Source organism: Rutidosis leptorrhynchoides, chromosome 2 (genome assembly GCF_046630445.1).
Source record: "Rutidosis leptorrhynchoides isolate AG116_Rl617_1_P2 chromosome 2, CSIRO_AGI_Rlap_v1, whole genome shotgun sequence".
Classification (NCBI taxonomy): Eukaryota; Viridiplantae; Streptophyta; class Magnoliopsida; order Asterales; family Asteraceae; genus Rutidosis; species Rutidosis leptorrhynchoides.
The window spans coordinates 548,381,635-548,402,500 of record NC_092334.1 but is presented as its reverse complement, the minus strand read 5'-3'; the positions used below and the strand labels follow the sequence as shown (position 1 = coordinate 548,402,500).

Here is a 20,866-nt window from a genome sequence, read left to right as displayed (position 1 = left end):
GGAGAAAATCAACAAATGGATTGAAGTAAAAGTCAGAGATATACAAGTTGTTGATGATCCAATTGAAAATAACATTAATCACAATTTCAACTAAGTGTGGGGAGAATCGAATCTTTTTAGGATAATATGTATTTATGTTAGAGTTAGATTTTCTGTTTTCGTGTAGTTCTCGAAAATGGAACCCGAATGGTCTTTCCCTAGCAGACCCTAAAGAATTAGTCTTCTCCCCCATTCTGAATTTTTATTTTTTTTAGGTTTTACGAGATGAAGACTTCCTGTGAATTAAACTATGGTCTAATGCTACACGCTTTGATCACTAAACGTAATAATGACACCCTTCCAAGTGAATTGGTATCATTAATCAGAGGTAAATTGGACGGAGTAAGAAAAGAATCCAGGAACGAAAATAATAAGTTACAGTTTGGTAAAGGAAAATCAAAATCCGCAGCGAAAAGAAGAGCACAACACCTTGAAAGATGTCACAAATGCGGAAAATGGTCACACGAAGGAAAATACTCGACAAATCAGACATATTCCAATACCGAATTCGTTACTTTATGCAGAGATGTACCGTTCATATGTTTCGAAGAAAAAACGTTGAATGCTCGAGGTTACGCCTATGTAGCTATGGAAAACCAATTAATCCGACTATCTTATGAGTGGGCTAAAGCAGGTCACTAAGAATTCTATTTCACAGGTAAGTATGTACAGTTTTTATTTTTATTTTTATTGCTTTTAACCTTTTGATAATAAACGCTAAATCGTTCGCTATAAAGTATTAAAATGGTACTCAATAAAATTAGGTTTTGCGACCGAAATTATTGATATCATACAAAAATTTACTACATCACTGCGAAATTTACCGTTTATTCTTAAGGTATAAATATCTTTAATCAATCAACCCAAAATATTTCAGAAATTCGTCATGAGTTAAACTAGGTTATGGAACCGAAATTACTTTACCGAAAAGAGGGGCGTATATTTTTGATAATATTTGATTGTTTAAAGTGGGATAAAAGACCAAAAAGATTTTTTTTAATTTTATTTTTACCATGTTTTTAAAATTAATATTTAAATATTAAATTATTATTGTGAACTTTTTAAAATCAATATATTTAAAATTGTAAATATTTAAAAAAATTAATATTTTTAATATAAGTTTGTATGTATAAAAACAAAAGTATAATTTAAGTTTGGTGTGAATTTTTAATTAATAATAATATGAATTTTTAATTTTATGCATTTTAAATTAAGTTTGGTGTGAATTTAAAAACAAAAATTTACTTTATTTCGCTAAGTTAAAAATATGATTTTTAAAATTCGTCGTGAGTTGAAGACTAGGTCGTTGAACCAAAATTGCTCTACCCAAGGGAGGGACGATAACTTTTATTATCATTATTTTTAATCTTGTTGAATTAAAGTATGCCAAAAACATTAAAAAAAAAAAATTTCAAAAATCTTTACTTTTAAAGCCGCGCTTTAAATTGACAAATTTTAAAATTTTATCGAGGGACGGACTAGGACAACGATCCGAAACACCCTCACTCCTAAAAAGAAACAAATTTTTAAAATTTAATTTAATTATATGTTTTAAAAGTTATAAGCTTTTTATAAAATAAAAAAAAACAAACGCCAATATGTTTGGAAACCTTGGTAAAATTTAATCATTTTTCTACGCTAATCACTCTCAATAATTTAAATTGTTACTGATTTCTTGCAAATGAGGGCATTGCAAGATCTTAAGTGTGGGAAGGGGTTAAATTATTTCAGATTTTTAAAATTTTAAACTTATACACTTGGTTACCATTAAAAATACTAGTATAGCAGTAGTTGTATTAGAATCTAGTGCTCTCTGATAATAAAGAACAGCCCTAGTCTTATATACTGACTACCCAATTCTAGTAAAATTTTTCAAAATTTTCAATTAAATGAATTCAAAATCATGTTTATACATATTTATGAACGATAAAACTAGGTGTTAACACCGAAATTATTGTTACCTCGGAAAGGACATAAATTGAGAAACAACCCAAAATGTTAGAACTCATTTAAAATGGAATAGAGGTCAATAAAAAGGCAAAGAAAGGAAAATAAAAGCCAAGTGTGGAAAAAATTTACCAAGTTCTTTAAAATATATATCACATATTTTGTACAAAGATACTTTTGTTTTGGACAAAATTAACCATTTTACCCGGAAAATTGTAATATATTTGAAAGAAAGATGGATCTACACGATGAATCAATTCCATCATTAAAAGGAAGTAAAGTCTTCCGAAAAAGAAACGCGCTTCTTGATTTAGGTCAGGAAGTTGTCGTCCAGACCAGCTGTAAGTTGACGAAAAATCTAGAAAAGTCATCTCTAAAATCAGCAGGAAATCCACGGACCTCAGCATCAAACAGGGTCGCCAAGTGGTCAGACTTATCCTAACCATGAGAGGATCTGTCTTGTAAAATGGGGAGGACGCCGTACAAATTAGCTGGATAAGACTAATGAATCCGATCTCCAGAAAGGATAATCTCCTTAAAAGATCAAAAATCAGCTTTTAAGACTGATATTACTCAATCCTTGAGATTGACTTTTAAAGATTGAGAATTACAAACTCATGGAATTCGATGATATCTAAACTCGAGCTTGAACGAGAAAATATTTTGATCAAAATTACAAACCGATTTATTTTCTGAAAACCCATTTTCAATGCGTTCATTACCATTGAACGTAAAATCCTAGGAATTCACCTGGAATTCATTAGGTCACATGAACCAAATCGGGTGTCAACCGTAAGAACGGTGGTTGCATAGTATGGTAAAAGACAGGATCTTGTGCCAAACCGAAAAATTATAGGGTGAGCTTTACTATTGCTCCTACCAAGGATAGTAATTGCATCCGACACGTTATAAACCATAATTAAAAGCATGTCAGGGGACATTGCCTTAACAGTTGCTTGTTCAACGCTTTCCTTTACAACCGGACTGTAGTTTACTGAAAGGTAATATACGGAACAAGTATACTGGATGTGTTGCTTTCCTAATACAATGTTAGCAAGTGGGTGACACAAAACCGTAAGTTTTGAGCTAAAATTTTCAAATCTGAAACCCACCAAACCCACAAAAATAATTTGCAAACACCGGTGAAGGGTTATTCCGGAAAACTTATCTAGGGTAAAAGCTAGATTTAATCTTCAAAAGATCAAATGTTTTCATAAAGATCCAATTTCCTTAATGGATCTAAATTTTTATAGTCATGTGGGACTGTAAACCACATCGTTACTACCATTGTTTATACCGCCGTATAGAAATCACTGATGTACAAAGTGTGAAGAATAAAGAAGTGATTCTAGTATTTTTATTTCAAGACTATATTGCTTGAGGACAAGCAACGCTCAAGTGTGGGAATATTTGATAATGCTAAAAACGAACATATATTTCATAGCATTATCCCTCAAGAAAGACAAGCTTTTAGTTGCAATTGTTCTATTTACAAGTGATATTCGTTTAAATAATAAAAGGTGAAGACAAAAGACAGATTCGACGAATTGAAGACGCAAACGACCAAAAAGCTCAAAAGTACAAAATACAATCAAAGTGGTTCCAATTATTGATGAGAAACGTCTCAAAATTACAAGAGTACAAGACGCGAAATGCAAAATACAAGATATTAAATTGTACGCAAGGACGTTCGAAAAACCGGAACCGGGACCAAAGTCAACTCTCAACGCTCGACGTAACGGACTAAAAATTTCAAGTCAACTATGCACATAAATATAATATAATATTTAAATAATTCTTATAATTATTTATATATTATATTTATTTATTAAAACGTCGACAAACAAGAAAACAAAGAATTGTGAGCTGTTACCTACCACCATGCGATCGCATGGCCTGTAGGCATATTTTCCATGCGATCGTATGAAGGCCTTTTTCTGGCCACATGCCTATAAAAGACAGGCTTTGCACGAACCTAAAGCACATCTTTTCTCTTCTCATTCATCAACGTATATATATATATATATATATATATTTATATTTTAATTTTAATTTTAATTTTAATTTTAAATTCTAATAATAAGGGTATGTTAGCGAATGTTGTAAGGGTGTAAGTCAAAATTCTGTCCGTGTAACGCTACGCTATTTTTAATCACTGTAAGTTATGGTTAATGTTATTTTTATATTAATGTATCGTAGCTAAGTTATTATTATGCTTATTTAATGCCGAAGTAATCATGATGTTGGGCTAAATATTAAAATTGGGTAATTGGGCTTTGTACCATAATTGGGGTTTGGATAAAAGAACGACACTTGTAGAAATTAGACTATGGGCTATTAATGGGTCTTATATTAACTAAAAGATACCTCGTTAAATTAATATATAGACTTATAATTTGACGTATTTATATATAACCACATACGCTTGACTGGGTACGGTGGGCGGGATATCTATAAATACCAATAATTGTTCATTTTACCGAACACGAAACTGGATTAATAGTTAATAGACTTGTTGAAACAGGGGTGGATTACATTCAAGGGTAATCGGTGTAATTGTTAACAAAGTAGTAAAACCTTGGTTTACACGCATTCGATAACCTGGTGTATTCATTAAACAAAGTATTAAAACCTTGTTACAATTCGAATCCCCAATTAGTTGGAATATTTGACTTCAAGAATAAGAATAATTTGACGAAGACTTTTGCACTTTATATTTATGACTGATGGACTATTATGGACAAATCCGTATGAACATATCGAATAATCCAGGACAAAGGACAATTAACCCATGAGAATAAACTAAAAATCAACACGTCAAACATCATGATTACAGAAGTTTAAATAAGCATAATTCCTTTATTTCATATTTAATTTCCTTTATTTTATATTTAATTGCACTTTTAATTATCGCATTTTTATTTATTGTCATTGTATTTAATTGCACTTTTAATTATTGTGCTCTTTAATTGTCGTACTTTTTATTTATCGCACTTTTATTTATCGCAATTTCATCATCGTTATTTACTTTACGCTTTAAATTAAGTTATATTTTTTTTTATATTTTACATTAGGTTTTAACTGCGACTAAAGTTTTAAAATCGACAAACCGGTCATTAAACGGTAAAAAAACCCCTTTTATAATAATAATATTACTTATATATATATTTGTATTTTTATAAATTTAAAACTAATATAGCGTTAAGCTTGTTTAATTTTCCCTGTGGAACGAACCGGACTTACTAAAAACTACACTACTATACGATTAGGTACACTGCCTATAAGTGTTGTAGCAAGGTTTAGGTATATCCATTCTATAAATAAATAAATATCTTGTGTAAAATTGTATCATATTTAATAGTATTTCCTTGTAAAAATTATAACTATTTCCTAGTACACCTCGCACACATCATAACACAATAGAAAAACAGAAACGTATTGATGGTTGTTTTGGTTTTGGTTCGAAAGGCTGTAACAATGGTGGTTTGTAGAAGTGTTGGTGTTCGAGAAACACAAAAAAAATCAAGATAAAAAGAGGTGGTTTCAAGTGATAGTTGAAGGTGACTTACGGCTGTAACAGTAGCATTGAAGGAACCAGAGAAACCACGATAGTAGCTGTAAAAATCAGGCTGTTATGGTGGCGGTTTGGGTCGTTCAAAACAGAATAACAGAAACACGTAGCAGCTGTGGTGGTAGTGATGTAGATGGTGAATTGTGGTGATGGTTGATCGAAGTAAGAAGAAGAAGGTCTTGTGATGGTGTGGTTTGGAGTTACTAAGTAATTTTTCAAGTGAGTTTTGTTTTATATTTTTCTGTTTTTAATTCTCATTTGCAGTGATGATATATATATTGTGATATTGGAAGATTACTACAGCATCAATATTCGATTATATTTGTTATGTAGCAGACATGAAATTGACTTCTAACAGATTTGCAGACATGAAATATTCAATCAGAGATAATAGAATTTAAAGCAGTTTATAATTTCAACTGATTTGTACTATCGATTTTGATGTTTATCAATTCCAGGGACATGAAACAAAATTGTTTACAGTATGTAAGAGATGTGAAACAGATAAAGGAGATATTTTAATCTGATTGTGATTGTGATTCCTAACAGATTTTGTTCTTATTATGGATTGATTTGTACTAGTAACAAATTAGAAACAGGAAACGAATCATATACAGTTAGGTTGATACAAGGGAGAAGAAACAAAAATCTAGTGTTTATGATGCAGTGTCTTTATCTATGTATCACATATACATACATATATATATATATATATATATATATATATATATATATATATATATATATATATATATATATACATACATACATACATACATACATAATAGACAATAGATTAGTTTTAGTGGAAACGGAGGACAAGCACAGTACTAGTACTATATTTTGAAATCACATAAATTCCAAAAGTGAAAGTGATACAGTAATATAGATTCATTATAATTCCGTTTCATGTCGTATTCTAAACACAGTAATATATGTTTTAATTCGAAAGTGTTTTAGTGATTGACAAGAGGGTGCGTTCAGGAAGAAAAGAGAATAACGGATGGTGATATACAACAGAATTTGCTATATGCCTCATATTTAATGAATAATAATAATTTATAATTATATTAATGCTAATAACGAATAATAATGATAATAATAATATTAATGATAAAAATAATATTACTAATAATAATATATATAATAATATTAATAATACTTATTACTATTAATGATAATAATAATAATTAATAATGCTTTCAATAATCTTAATGGAATTAATAGTTTTATTGATAATGATAAAAGTTGATAAAACAATAATAATAATGCTAATACTTAAAAATAATATTTTTTAGTATAACATAATAATATTACCATATAACTCTTCATATGGAATGAAATATTATAAATTTCTTATATATATATATATATATACATATATATATGTTATTTACAACTTACTTATATTATAATATATATATATATATATATATATATATATATATATATATATATATATATATATATATATTATCTTACAATTTTTAATATACGTAAATTCGTTATTAACTTCGTTAAGAAAACAAAAATGATTATTTCTAAATAATATATTCAAAGTTATCATGTTATAATATATATGCACCTATACTCATATACACATAATTATTTACAATTAATTGTTCGTGAATCGTCGAACACAGTTGAAGGTCCAATGAATGTACAAAAATAGTTCAAAAATTTTTTAGACTTAACCTAACAGACTTTGCATATCGTGTTAGAAATATTAAATCGTATCGAGAGTTTGGTTTAAAATTAGTCGAAAATTTCCGGGTCATTACAGATGAAACCCCATACGAGTTATGGTGGAAAAGAAAACCATCATATGAGTACCTCAAAGTGTGGGGGTGCCTAGCGAAGGTAGCTGTTCCACTACCTCAGGCACAAAAGATAGGGTCAAAGACTGTTGACTGCATATTTATTGGATATGCTGAACACAGTACGGCTTATCGGTTCCTTGTGCATGAATCTAAGATTTCGGATGTACACAAAGGTTCAATCATGGAATCAAGAAATGCTTCGTTCTTTGAAAATGTATTTCCGTGCATTACAAATGAACATGGAAGTTCGTCTAGAATAGACGATGAAGGTGTTGAAGTTATGACACCTCATGAACGAGTTCAAGAGGAACTAGTAGAATCTGAGGAAGAAGAGCTTGAGCTGAGACGAAGCAAAAGAGCAAGGACAGAAAAATCGTTCGGTCCTGATTTTCACACTTACATGGTTGAAAATGAACCTACAACTTACCGTGAAGCGGTGTCTTCCTTAGAAGGACCTCAATGGAAGGAGGCCATTAAAAGTGAAATAGATTCTATTTTACAAAACCATACTTGGGAGTTAGTGGATCTTCCTCCGGGATGCAAGCCACTAGGTTATCGATGGATCTTCAAGAAGAAGTTAAAGCCAGATGGTACCATTGATAAGTATAAGGCAAGGTTGGTGATCAAAGGTTATAGACAACGAGAAGGTCTAGATTACTTTGATACATATTCGCCGGTAACGCGAATAACCTTAATCAGGTTGGTACTTGCCATTTCCGCCATTATAAACTTGGAAGTACATCAAATGGATGTGAAAACCGCTTTCCTAAATGGAAATCTAGAAGAAGAGATTTACATGGAACAACCTGAGGGGTTTCTAGCACATGGACGAGAAAGGAAAGTGTGTAAACTTGTTAAATCTTTATATGGATTAAAACAAGCTCCTAAAAAATGGCACCAGAAGTTTGATAATGTCATGCTTGATTCAGGATTTAAGATCAATGAATGTGACAAGTGTGTGTATGTGAAAGACACACCAAGTGGATATGTTATCCTTTATCTATATGTAGATGATATGCTCATTGCTGGTAGTAATGAGAAGATGATTAAATCTACAAAAGACATGTTGAAATCAAAGTTTGACATGAAAGACATGGGTTTAGCGGATGTGATATTGGGAGTAAAAATCACACGAACCGAAAGTGGACCTATTCTAAGTCAAACCCATTATGTGGGTAAGATTCTTGAGAAGTTCAATGCTAATGACTCTAATATAGCTAGAACTCCCATTGACCCAAGTCAACATCTAGCTAAGAACAGAGGAGAACCTATTAACCAGTTAGAGTACTCAAGAATTATTGGCAGCCTAATGTATCTAATGAGTTGTACTCGACCAGACTTAGCATATGTTGTAAGCAAGCTAAGTAGATACAGAAGTAATCCAGGAACGTTGCACTGGAATTGTATAACTAAGTTATTTCGGTACTTAAGATATACTCGAGAGTACGGGCTGCATTATAACAGATATCCGGCAGTGATTGAAGGTCACTGTGATGCAAACTGGATATCTGATACAAATGATTCCAGAGCAACAAGTGGGTACGTATTCACACTTGGAGGTGCTGCTATATCGTGGAAATCGTCTAAACAAACGGTTATTGCTAGATCCACGATGGAATCAGAATTCATCGCTTTAGACAAAGCTGGTGAAGAGGCAGAATGGCAAGGTCAATTCGTCGAAGATATACCAAGATGGCCTAAACCGGTGTCGGCCATAAGTATACATTGTGATAGCCAATCGGCGATTGGTAGAGCTCATAGCACAATGTATAATGGTAAGAATAGACATATACGACGTAGACATAATACAGTACGACAACTAATCTCTATAGGAATTATCACTATTGACTATATGAAGTCAAAGGATAATATTGCGGATCCGCTGACAAAAGGCTTAAGCAGAGAGTTAGTGTATAGGTCGTACGTGGGAATGGGACTGAAGCTCCTGAAAGGCTAAGTTTATATGAAGGAAAACCTAACTCAGTTGACTGGAGATCCCAAGATTTGAGTTCAATAGGACAACCTACTTGTATGAACTGGCGAAGTCACTGTGGGGGAGTTAATTACTAAACTAGTAACCCCTACACCTTTTTAAAGGGAGTTTACTAATTATGAGTAGACTTCCTAGTTCATTCCTAAAAGTGACATGTAAGAGGATAAGCCCATGACTTTTAATTATTCAACTGAAATAATCATGCGTGGTTAATTAGTAGTCATTCGGTGGTGAATCACCTATGTGAGAGAGAAGTGGGGTCGCTTCGAAGGGTATTGTTGGGGCACAATACTTGATAAGCTCTCGCATAACCAGGCTAATGTTCATGACCATAACGAACATAACTACGAGGACTTGAGATTGTCAGGGAGAGTCTTGTGTGAAGCGTATTGTCGCCTACAAAAAAGGCAGACGAGTTCAAAGACATCGGCGTCTACTCAGAGCCAGTAGACTAAGTGCGTTTTCACAAGCGAAAGTTCAAAGGGTAACACCTACTTATCGTATGCAAGATTCAACCGCTGAAATTTAATCGGAAGATAGTTGTTACTAAGAAGCGATCTCCATTCATGTGGGGGATTGTTGGAAAATTTGGTTGGAAAGTATGTTCCACCAATTTTTTGGACAAAAACTATATATAATAAAGTGATATATATTAACGACTATTTAGTGGGTTTTGTAGCCACTAATGCGTGTCCAAAACGGGTTAATGGTGAATGAGATATCGCGTCTCAAAGTTGTTAGTTTAAGTGCAAACTAAGAAATTAAAAGATTTGATTTATCAATCAAGGATTCTGTAAATATTTTTTTATGTGATTTTGTAAATCCTTTTCAAATCCTAAAAGATTTGATTTATCAATCAAGGATTTTGTAAATATATTTGTGTGATTTTGTAAATCTTTTCTTACAGTTTGAGATCTTGTTTGCACGATAAATACCAAAATTTGGTATTGAGAAAAAGGCATCAACTAACACATAAACAAAAATCATAACCCTCTTACATTAATTTTCCAGCTTCTTCTTTTACAACTTCGGTCACCCCGCTTCCGGTCTCTTTTTCAGGCAAGTGCTCTCGTCCGGCAGTACATGCTGCTTCGAACCGGTGTACACTGGGAACAGACGTCGAATATGTTTAAGGGAATTGTGTCAAACACAAGCCCGGTTCAACCCTTCAATTCGGTTTGATCGTTTTACGCTTATGTTTATCCTTATATATTGCATATCTAGATTCATGTTTTCTATTTGTGATTACGTTAACACATAGCATGTTTGTATGTTACTTGTAATTTTCAGTTTCGTATGTATATTATTCCTACAGCTAATTATGTTTTTATGTGATGTGTCTGAAATAAGGGTTAGAGAAGGTGGATTATGTTTTACTTGTGTCATTTTGCACATAATAAGATGGTCTCAAGCTGTCAAGCATAGGTAATGCTTTCACATTTTGATGCATACCTCAGCCACCCAGCTACGAGCATAAGCTAGTCATAAAAGGACACCGTTATTAGTGCTGGAGATGTTTACACATCTGTACATAGTCCAATCGTATTTTGCTTCTTAACAATGTTGAAAAAAGACGCGAGATGGAGATGAGTCGTTCAGGATCTGAAAGGTCGAATATGTCGAGACGGGGTTGAGACGAACATTGACTAACACTGACTCTTAAATAATACAGTATATAGGTTCTTAAAAATGTTTTATATATTTATAGTGTATTTATTATGTAAGTATCAACTAATTTTAAATAGGTTTTGAGATTTTCGTTTACACTAGAGCAAGGCTAGACAAAAAGTCAATTTTTGACCGACGTTGACCGATTTTCCCGACTTTAACCTGACTTTTAGCGTTAACCGACTACTAAGACGGTTTTAGGCGAAACGAGACGAGCTAGTTACCAAACCGCCACAACGGCAGCCACAATCGTTGGTTGCAACCATGTTTTTTAAGGCTATGTTCCCGAGTTATATATTGAAAAGAAAAGAAAACAACTGAAGAGAAACTTATATGAAATGGTTTTCTCGAAAGAAAGGAAAAGAAGAAGATGAAGAATTTGGTTTGGTTTTCCATCTTAACTCTCATTCCTTCTTATGGAAGGATTCCATTCCTCCTTAGTTCCTTCCTTTCATTTCCTTCTTTACAAAACTCTGAAACAAGTTCTATATAAATTTGGTTTGTTGAATGCTATTAAGAAACTTAATCTTATTACAATAATAATAATTATCTGATATAGTGTTGGTGGGTTGTATAAATTAAAGTGTGTTTTGAGTGATTTCGACCTGTTCTCATCTGATCCCATTTCCTTGTAAGTTACTTCTGCTGTCTTTTGAGTTATAATGACTTCTATATATATGCTAACTAGGGTTGCAATATGTGTGGATTAGGTAACTGAGCAAAACAGATTTGAGTTGAAATGGGTCATTTTTTACTATGGTTCAGAATGGCCTGGGTCAGGTTGGGTTAACATGCCAACACTTTTTTTGTCCACCTATTTATACATAATTGTGCGTTAAAGTTGGTCATAAAAACAATTTTATTGCAATAATACTTTCTTTTAGCGATTTAGAGGTTGTACATAAACATTGGACTTCCGGTGACTTTCTAGTTTCACCTAGTAGATCTATTTGACTATTTTGGACCCATTCCCTTTAAGTTTTTTGTTTAACTTTTATGTATTTTATTCACACAAAAAAATCACAACTTTAATCATCCATCCATTTATAAGTTCATTAATCATCAATATATTACTGTAACAAAGTGTACACTACACTTATTCAAATAACTATTAAACTGTGATCGCTGATTATATGAACTTACTCTGTAGCCAACAGCTGGTTTGATAATTTCCACATGAATATATAAGTTTGGTATGTAGTGTACCTTTTTTTTTTTATATTTAAATAACACTGCAAAACACTTGATTTATGAGGATAATTAATCTTTGATAAGGACTTGATTTTTGTTTTCTTTTTTAAACTATGAACTTAAGTTTCTGCAAAACACTCAACCATTTGTATACCTCTGTACATTTGTAAACATATATTACTTTTTTGCATTGCATGCATTGACAGATTTTTGTTGATATTAGTGAGCCTTGTAATCACAGCCCAAATCTTAATCACACAATCTTATTCATAAACTAATTATTATTATCATGGATTATGAATTATTATTCCATTTTCTGTCTTTTTGTAGCCGGCCTAATCGATCATCTGTCTTTTCCTTTAATACTTGTAAGCCATTATTATACTTTACATTCATATTCATATTTCACTTGCACCAAATATCATCTTTGTTTGATGCCTTGAATAATAATAAGAACGATTATGGGTTGCGTTCAAGGAAAACCGTCACCATCTTATAATCGTCAACAATCAACTGGTTCCAGTGTTGGTGGTGGTCTAAATAAGTTAAAGATTGATAATGGGTACGTTGGAAAATCGAATAGTGTTGTTGAACAAAAACCTGCGTTTGTTGAAGTTCCTGAGATCAAAGACAACAAAACTGTCGATGATAATAATAAGAATAATATTTATTATAATTATAAAATTATTGAAAATAACGATTATAATGTAAAAAAGGAAGCAGGTGGTGAGGATGAAGGTAGGAAAACAGTTGCTGTTATTGCAAAAGTTTCTCGAGTTGTTAAGAAGATTGGTTCTGATGACTTAATCGGCGGATGGCCTAAATGGCTTATTGATAATATTCCGTCACATGTTTTGGCTAATCTAGTATCTAAAACTGCCGATTCTTATGATAAGCTTGCTAAGGTTAGTCATACTTATTCTGTTCTTTGTTTAGATTTTGATGATGTAAATTTTGATCTTATATGCACATTAGTGAGTTACAGTAGTTTTAGATGTTTGCATATGAATTTATTAGTTTGTTTGGCTGATTTTACTGTTAACTGCCCTTTTTTTTTTTTTTGTGTGATCATAGACTTATAAGTCGTTAGCAAAAATTACAAGTAACTGATCTAGGTGTCAAAATGGGTCAAAAATGAAATTCCATTAAGACATGCCAAACTAGAGTTGACTTGATGATCTGAATAGCAAGTTTATTTATTTATTTTTTTTCAAAAACCATTTTAGTTTTGAGTTCCCTTTCGGGCCCAAGTTTCTGACTCGCTTTACGAGCAGACTAATCTCTAGATGACAACCTGTTTTCAAACTGCCAGGAGTCGTACATGGTGAACCTCCGCCATTTTATTGAATTACAAGTTTTTTATTTGATTGTAGATAGGCCATGGGACGTATAGCAACGTGTATAAAGCTCGAGATAGGGATACCGGAAAGATTGTGGCGTTAAAAAAGGTTCGTTTTGACACGTCAGAGCCCGAGAGTGTGAAGTTTATGGCCCGAGAGATTATTATTTTACAGAAACTAGACCATCCGAATATTATCAAGCTTGAAGGTCTTGCGACGTCGAGAATGCAGTATAGTCTTTATCTCGTCTTTGACTACATGCAGTCGGATTTGACTAGAGTTATTACTCGACCCGAAGGAAGGCTAACTGAATCACAGGTCCACCTTAAACACTTTTTGATATTCAAACTACACTTTTGTTTATAAGTGGCAAATTTGGTCCATTTTCTTATGAATGAGTCATATGGGTCAAATTGGTCGAAAGTCACAAATATTGTGTTATTAATGTCTGAAGCTTTGTAAATCTATTTAGTAACCAATAATAGAAATAAATCTCAGTTATGTATTTGCCCGTTGAGGGAAAAAAACTATATAGACCCGCTTTTAGTTAATTGGGTTAAATTTGCCACCACTCAACAATATTCTTAGCCATTTTTGGGTACACAGGTGAAGTGCTATATGCAGCAGCTACTGTCGGGTCTGGAACACTGTCACGAGAGAGGGATTCTACATCGGGACATTAAAGGATCCAACTTGTTGATAGACGAAAACGGGATGCTAAAAATAGCAGATTTTGGGCTGGCTAACTATTACAATCCTAAACAGAAACGACCCCTAACTAGCCGAGTTGTGACACTTTGGTATCGAGCTCCCGAATTGCTTTTAGGTACTACAGAATACGGAGTCGGTATTGATCTTTGGAGCACAGGATGTCTCTTGGCCGAAATGTTTGTGGGCCGACCCGTTATGCCTGGAAGAACCGAGGTTAATATTCCTACCTAAAAACTTTTTCTACCCGCAGTGTGTCAAATTGGTTGGGTCAATTGGGATTGGATTGACCCAAAAACACTATCTCTTCGCGCAGTGTGTCAAATAAATACATTATAAAATAAATTATATAGATGTTTGTGTAACTAAAATATACTTTGGGCGATTGTTGACCCATTTGAACTATATGACCCGATCTCTATAAGCAATTTTTCGGTATATGTTTGACCTGTTACACAATTTATAGATAAGTTGATCAAATTTGACACGTTTAACCTTATTATTGTGTAATTTTGTTTGCAGGTTGAACAACTTCATAGGATCTTTAAGCTTTGTGGATCGCCAAATGATGACTACTGGAAAACAATTAAACCGCCAACAACGTTTCGACCACCACAACACTACGCTCCAAGTTTTCATGAAGCATTTGCAAATTTTCCGCCTTCATCGTTGAGCCTCTTAACTACACTTCTAGCTCTTAACCCGACATCTCGTGGAACTTGCGCGTCTGCACTCCAAAACAACGTGAGTTCATCAATTTTATTGTTCCAAGTTTCCATAATTCTTCTAAGAACAAGAACAACAACAAAACCCAATACCACAATGAGTGGTGTATGGGGGAGGTCAGATGTAAACAATCCTTCCCCTATCCTAGAATAAAGACAAGTCATTTCCCCACCCAGAGTGAAAACACTCTCAAGAGTAGAGAAAGTCATCCCTCTCTTTATTGGACGGATAAAGAGATTGCTTCCGAGAGGACCTCCGGCCTTTAAGTAGGAAAAAGTTTAAAAAAAAAATAAAAATACTAAAATAAAAATAATAATAATTGACGCCATGAAAATGGTAGAATCAAATTTTCATGGGTTTTAAATCCTGCCTGGAATTTAATTTAGGCTCTAAGAGTCAGTCAAGTCGCCAATAAATCGACGATTGTTGTCGACTCAATAATTCTTCTAAATTTGAAGAAATTATTGACTTTGATTTTCATATCATTTATAATGAGTTATATGAGTAAACTAACAAGTTAGATAAAACAGAAACAAGTTGATTGGTTTGACCACTCATTGATAACTCTTAAATGATAAATACTAGTTAAACGGGTCGGGTTTATTCAAACTACAACCTTTACCCAGAATCGCAGACGAACTCATCCATATATGCGATTTGGGTTTGGGTCTCTAAATTGGACTCTATATATTTATTTTGTTAAACCCCACCCGTATTTTTTTGATCAGTATCTAATTGGTGCATATTGTTGTTGACAGTTCTTCACTTCAAGTCCATTAGCATGCGAGCTCTCAAATTTGCCTGTTATAAACAAACAGGAAGACGAACCAAATCAGTTTCATGACAGGAGAAAGTACGTCATCAGTTTCTTGAATTTTCTTTTTTGGATTAGCAAGGAAACCCCCTATGAACGAGTGCATTGACTCCCCCATAGAGGGTAAACCTCGGGTAATCAAGCCCCTGAGCGCGAGACCTGGTACAGGGTGAATTGCGCACAAGGCGCACCCTCTGGTCACACTCCCTTTTGGTCGAAATTGAAAAACAGATTGCAGTAGTTGTTTCGTGTCATTAATACACCAAATCTAAGGGTGCATTTAATTGCATCTGGTTCAACATTGAATGCTAAACCATTCAACATTCAGTGTGTTTGTTACTGAAATTTGAATGGGTCGCTTTGGGTTATGCTTTAACTTTGACTTGAACTAGTCAAATGGGGTGAATCAAGATCGTTGCTTAGAAGCGTCTGTTAATGCGTTCGTGAGCACTGATAATGTTTCGTTCGTATAGAACAAGAAATTAATGATATTCGTGAGTTTTTTTTTAAACAGGAACAGGACCTTGAAATCGAAACAAAGAAGTGATAAATCTAGCAAAGGTCATGCAAGAAAAGTCTCCTTTTCTGAAGTCTCAACTGAAAATTCTGGATCATCTAGAGAGGTAATTACTCAACTCAAAACGGGTCAAATGGGTCAAAATAGGTTCAATCAGCCAAGAATGGAGAAAGCTTAAATCTTTTTTTCTTCTTCTTGATTATGCAGCACGAGAAGCTCGTTGACAGGAACTCGATAAGACAAGAAACGGGTCAGAACACAAGTAGCAACAACAACCCATTGAGTAAAAGGACAAATATGACTATGGAGCCATCACCGCCGTTTACTTTTGATACTAATCCTCCGAACAACAGGTCTGCAAGAACCGAAGCTCACCCTAACGCTTTAAAGAACATAAAAAACTTCCCGCTTTTACTCGCATCTATCACACAAACAGTCAATCATATAGAAGATAACAGAAACGGTCTCAATCGTCGTACTATGTCAAATGTTGATTTTAGACATCTAGACATTGAGAAAATATCCAAACTCTTTGGATTAGATAATGAACATTAGGCTTTTGTTAGACAATTTATTTTCAATATTCATGTTTTAATACTTTATGTATACTTGTTGTCGGTCTCATGGATTTGTTTTTTCGACAATTGAACTGCATACAAAACCAATAAAATGATCATTGTTATCAAACCATTTGGTATGGTTCATGCTTATTGATTCGTTAGTTTTTGAGAATATGCCCGGTGGTTGAGGTCACTGGTTCAAACCTCACTAATGGTTAAGGATAAGGGTCAGAAACGATCACGAAATAACCCGGTTATATCGCGTACACATGACTAAAAAATACTCCTTCCCCGGGTGGTAGCCTGAACATGGTAAATTTTTATCCCTTTACCTATTTATTGTAGGAAAACAAGGTTGTAACTGATAACCCGATTGGTTCTTGAATCGTAAAATTACTTTCTCAATTAAGTATTTCGACCCTAGAAGCCTCGAGTATCACGAAATTCTAATTGGGATAATACAACAACAAGATTCAAATCCAAAGTGTATAAGAGAATTTGTAGTTCATAATGAAAAGCAAGTATTTTAACCTGAGGTGCTGCCCCTTGACCCGGAAGGGGTCGTGTCCCTTGACCCCAAAATTTTTGGGGCAGTCTAGTCAACTGTTACGGTCGTCGACTACACACCCTCTAAACCCGTTGTTAATTCTTTCAAGTAAATCCCAATTACCTAAAATGATTCTAAGATAACACTAAAATCACCAAAATTTAATACTCATATATAGAAGAACATCAAGCCTAACTCCAAATTCGCTAATGGTTTCATTTTACAGTAATTATAATTATCACAACTGCATAAACAGACATGTAATAAAAGTTCTTACAATCTACGCTTGATCCCAAATCCTAATGAACAACCTTACAAGTTCACATAAACTAGACCCATAATCATCATTTTAACAATTGATATAAAGCAAGAAAATGAACAAAAAAAAAAAAAAAACATATAAAAAGTTGCAGGCACACTTATGTACAAACACACACAAAAATTAAAGTCAAGAACTTTATGAACCATGCGTGTCGGTGAACTTGTTCTTGATCCACTTGAAACTATTCCTTAAAGAAGACTTGAGTTTGCCTTCCATGGTGTACATGTTATATGAAGCTACTCTTTTTCTTCTCTTCACTTCAGGATTTTCTCGATCTCCCGGCCCGTTGAAGCTGAACGATTTATCACGATCCTCAAACGCAAATCGGGCTTCAACGTATGGAGCCGAGTAATTCGGAAACGATCTACTTTTCTCCATACTTTTATGTGATCAAACAAAAGTTTCAAGAGTATAATTAAGGTGTGAGACTCTAGCTTAAGTGACTAGTACTTGTTTCTTGTTAGTGGGCAACTACTTATATAGCCCCATCATAGAATGAAATAATATAGCCTAGTAACAAGCAATATAATAAAAGTAGTAGTGATTTTTGTTTTATATTTGTCGTGTTACTTTAGCTCTAATGTTCATGTGCATGTAATAATTTAACTTTTGAGGGATAAAAAAACAGTCACTGCATTTTTAAAATAAAGTATAAGAGCATGATTGGTATTCTCAAAAAAATATGATTAGTATTTCCTAATCAGGATTTTTAAATATGTAAGTTTGGTAATTAAAGTCAAACATTAACTACTACTCCCTGTATATACCTAAATTTATTGTTTGGTTGATGTGTATTTAAAAAAATTAGGTTATTAGAATAGTATTATTATAACTGTTTTATTTATAACTAAATTTTTTTTTAAAAATATCACGAGGTTGGTAATTTATATATATCATTGTATCTGGTCATAATAACTATTTTTTTTAAAAACACAAATAAGATTTTGTTGAAGATAATCGGTTAATTGGTGTCTCATATCGAATATAAAAAGAAACAAATATATACTTAAAAAAACAAATAAGTCTATAGGAACCTCTCTTTACTAACAATTGGTATTCTTAAAGTACTAAGGGGTCTCATTGACATGTATAAACAGAACATACAGGTATTTACATGAAATTTATAATCTAAATCCTATATGTACACTAACATAGTTAATAGTAATAGTGAGGATAAAAAAAATTGTGGTTCGCTGTGTTGTTGTTTTTGTCGTTTAACGGCCAGTTAATTGAACTTTTAAAAAAAGTTAACATTCGGTTAATTAAACGATAAAATTAAAGAAGGAAAAAAGTAAGTAAAAGAAAGATAAAAAAATAATTTTGTTACGGGGTTGGGTTATGTCGGTTAACGACCGGTTAATTTAACATTTAAAAAAAATAATTAACGGTCGGTTAGCTAAACGTTTTAAAAAACTAATAAAATATAATGGATAAAAAAAGCTCTATTAAAAGTAATGGAAAAAAATATTAAAAAAAATAAAAGGTTTACCAAAATAACCAGTTGGGGTTAGTATTTTGTCATTGTGAATAGTGTGTCACTCATCATAAATAGTATTTAGTCATTGTGAAAAGTGTGTCACTCATCATAAATAGTATTATTGTAAATAAATAAATGTAAATGTAAATGTAAATGTAAATGTAAATGTAAATTGTAAATTGTAAATTGTAAGTTGTAAATGTAAATGTAAATGTAAATGTAATTGTAAATGTACATGTAAATTGTAATTGTAAGTTGTAAATGTAAATGTAAGCTTTAACTTATCCGTCGATTACTTTGGATGAAGCTGCTGCCTTAGAGCTACCCTTTCTTGAAGGTGAGATTCTTGATGCCATCAAGGATTGTGGTAGTACTAAGGCACCCGGGGCCGATGGTTTTAATTTGCGGTTTTACAAAAAAATTTGGGATATAATAAAGGTGGACTTAGTTAATGCTATTAATTGGTTTTGGGAAAATGGTGATATTTCAAGAGATGCAATGCTTCTTTTGTCACTCTTGTTCCTAAAAAGGTGGATCCAATGTAGTTGGGTGACTATCGACCTATAAGCTTAATCGGTATTTATTATAAAATAGTGTGTCGGCTCGGAACAAAGTGCGTTTTTAAAAGATAGATACATCCTTGACGGTGCCCTTAATGCGAATGAAACCATTGATTTTCTTAAAGATAATCGCAAACAAGGTGTGACGACCCGAAAAAAATCGTCATTGACGGCGCCGTCAACTTAGGTCCCGTTACGTGGTCACAAGTCTTTAATACAAAGTTTGACCAAAATATGTCGCATTCATTTCAAATGTAAAGATGTTTCAAAGTTTACAAAAGTAGTTTAACAACATGATACGTTACAACGTTTAAAGTACAATACAAATGAAACCTATGCGACACAATTTAAAGTAGAGTCAAAAGACGCTCCATGTATGCATGTATAATCGACATCCAAGCAAGTATCAAAATAGTGTGCGGAAGCATGTAACACATAACGTTCAAGGACCTGAGAAAACATAGAAAAATCTGTCAATGATAACGTTGGTGAAATCATAGGTTTAGTAAGTATGTTGTATTGAACCACAAGATTTAATATAAAGTTGATTATCCAAATCGTTTGCATTCCATAAGTTGTTGTTCGTTCGCGAGCACCCAATTATCAAGACTTAACTGTTTTACGAACCCCGTTATCATAGTGTTAGAACCTACACTATACCCGAAAATATATTTCATCCGCTAACGGTAGCGAACCGTCCGAATGAGGGCGCGTCAAGCCCGTATAGATCCACACAACATAAGTTCTCGCTTACACCCTACAAGTGTAACTAATGATAATCGAATTGAGGCTTTTTGTTCTAACTCGCATGTGGAATGTTTGTTTTCGTACTTGTGTTCAAAACATAAAAGTATAAAACGTATATGTTTCTCATCCCATGATTTAAAAAATAAATTTTTTTGAAAAGATGGGACTATGATCTCACCTTGAGTGCACGAGTATAAAGGTACTTCACAAAGTAAACGTGTGCAAGAACGAATGCTAGTCTCGATCTAGACAAGTAGGTTGTATCAATATCGGTAAAACGCAAGGTCGGTCAAAATTGTTCAATTAGTCATATGGCTCG

At 33.1% G+C, this 20,866-nt stretch overlaps 2 protein-coding genes across 2 annotated transcripts; one reads left to right on the top strand and one right to left on the bottom strand.

Annotated features, from left to right (window-relative positions):
* Positions 1-12,690: 12,690 nt before the first annotated feature.
* On the top strand, positions 12,691-16,889 carry LOC139889676 (probable serine/threonine-protein kinase At1g54610). Its single transcript, XM_071872613.1, has 7 exons — positions 12,691-13,134; positions 13,603-13,887; positions 14,176-14,493; positions 14,800-15,021; positions 15,762-15,856; positions 16,332-16,440; positions 16,542-16,889. Exons 1-7 carry the CDS (start codon positions 12,691-12,693, stop codon positions 16,887-16,889), a joined length of 1,821 nt encoding a protein of 606 aa, XP_071728714.1.
* A 744-nt stretch (positions 16,890-17,633) lies between these two features.
* LOC139893048 (uncharacterized) lies at positions 17,634-18,235 on the bottom strand. The gene has a single exon (XM_071876183.1). It carries the CDS (start codon positions 18,139-18,141, stop codon positions 17,899-17,901), a length of 243 nt encoding a protein of 80 aa, XP_071732284.1. The 5' UTR covers positions 18,142-18,235; the 3' UTR covers positions 17,634-17,898.
* Between the last annotated feature and the right edge of the window lie 2,631 nt (positions 18,236-20,866).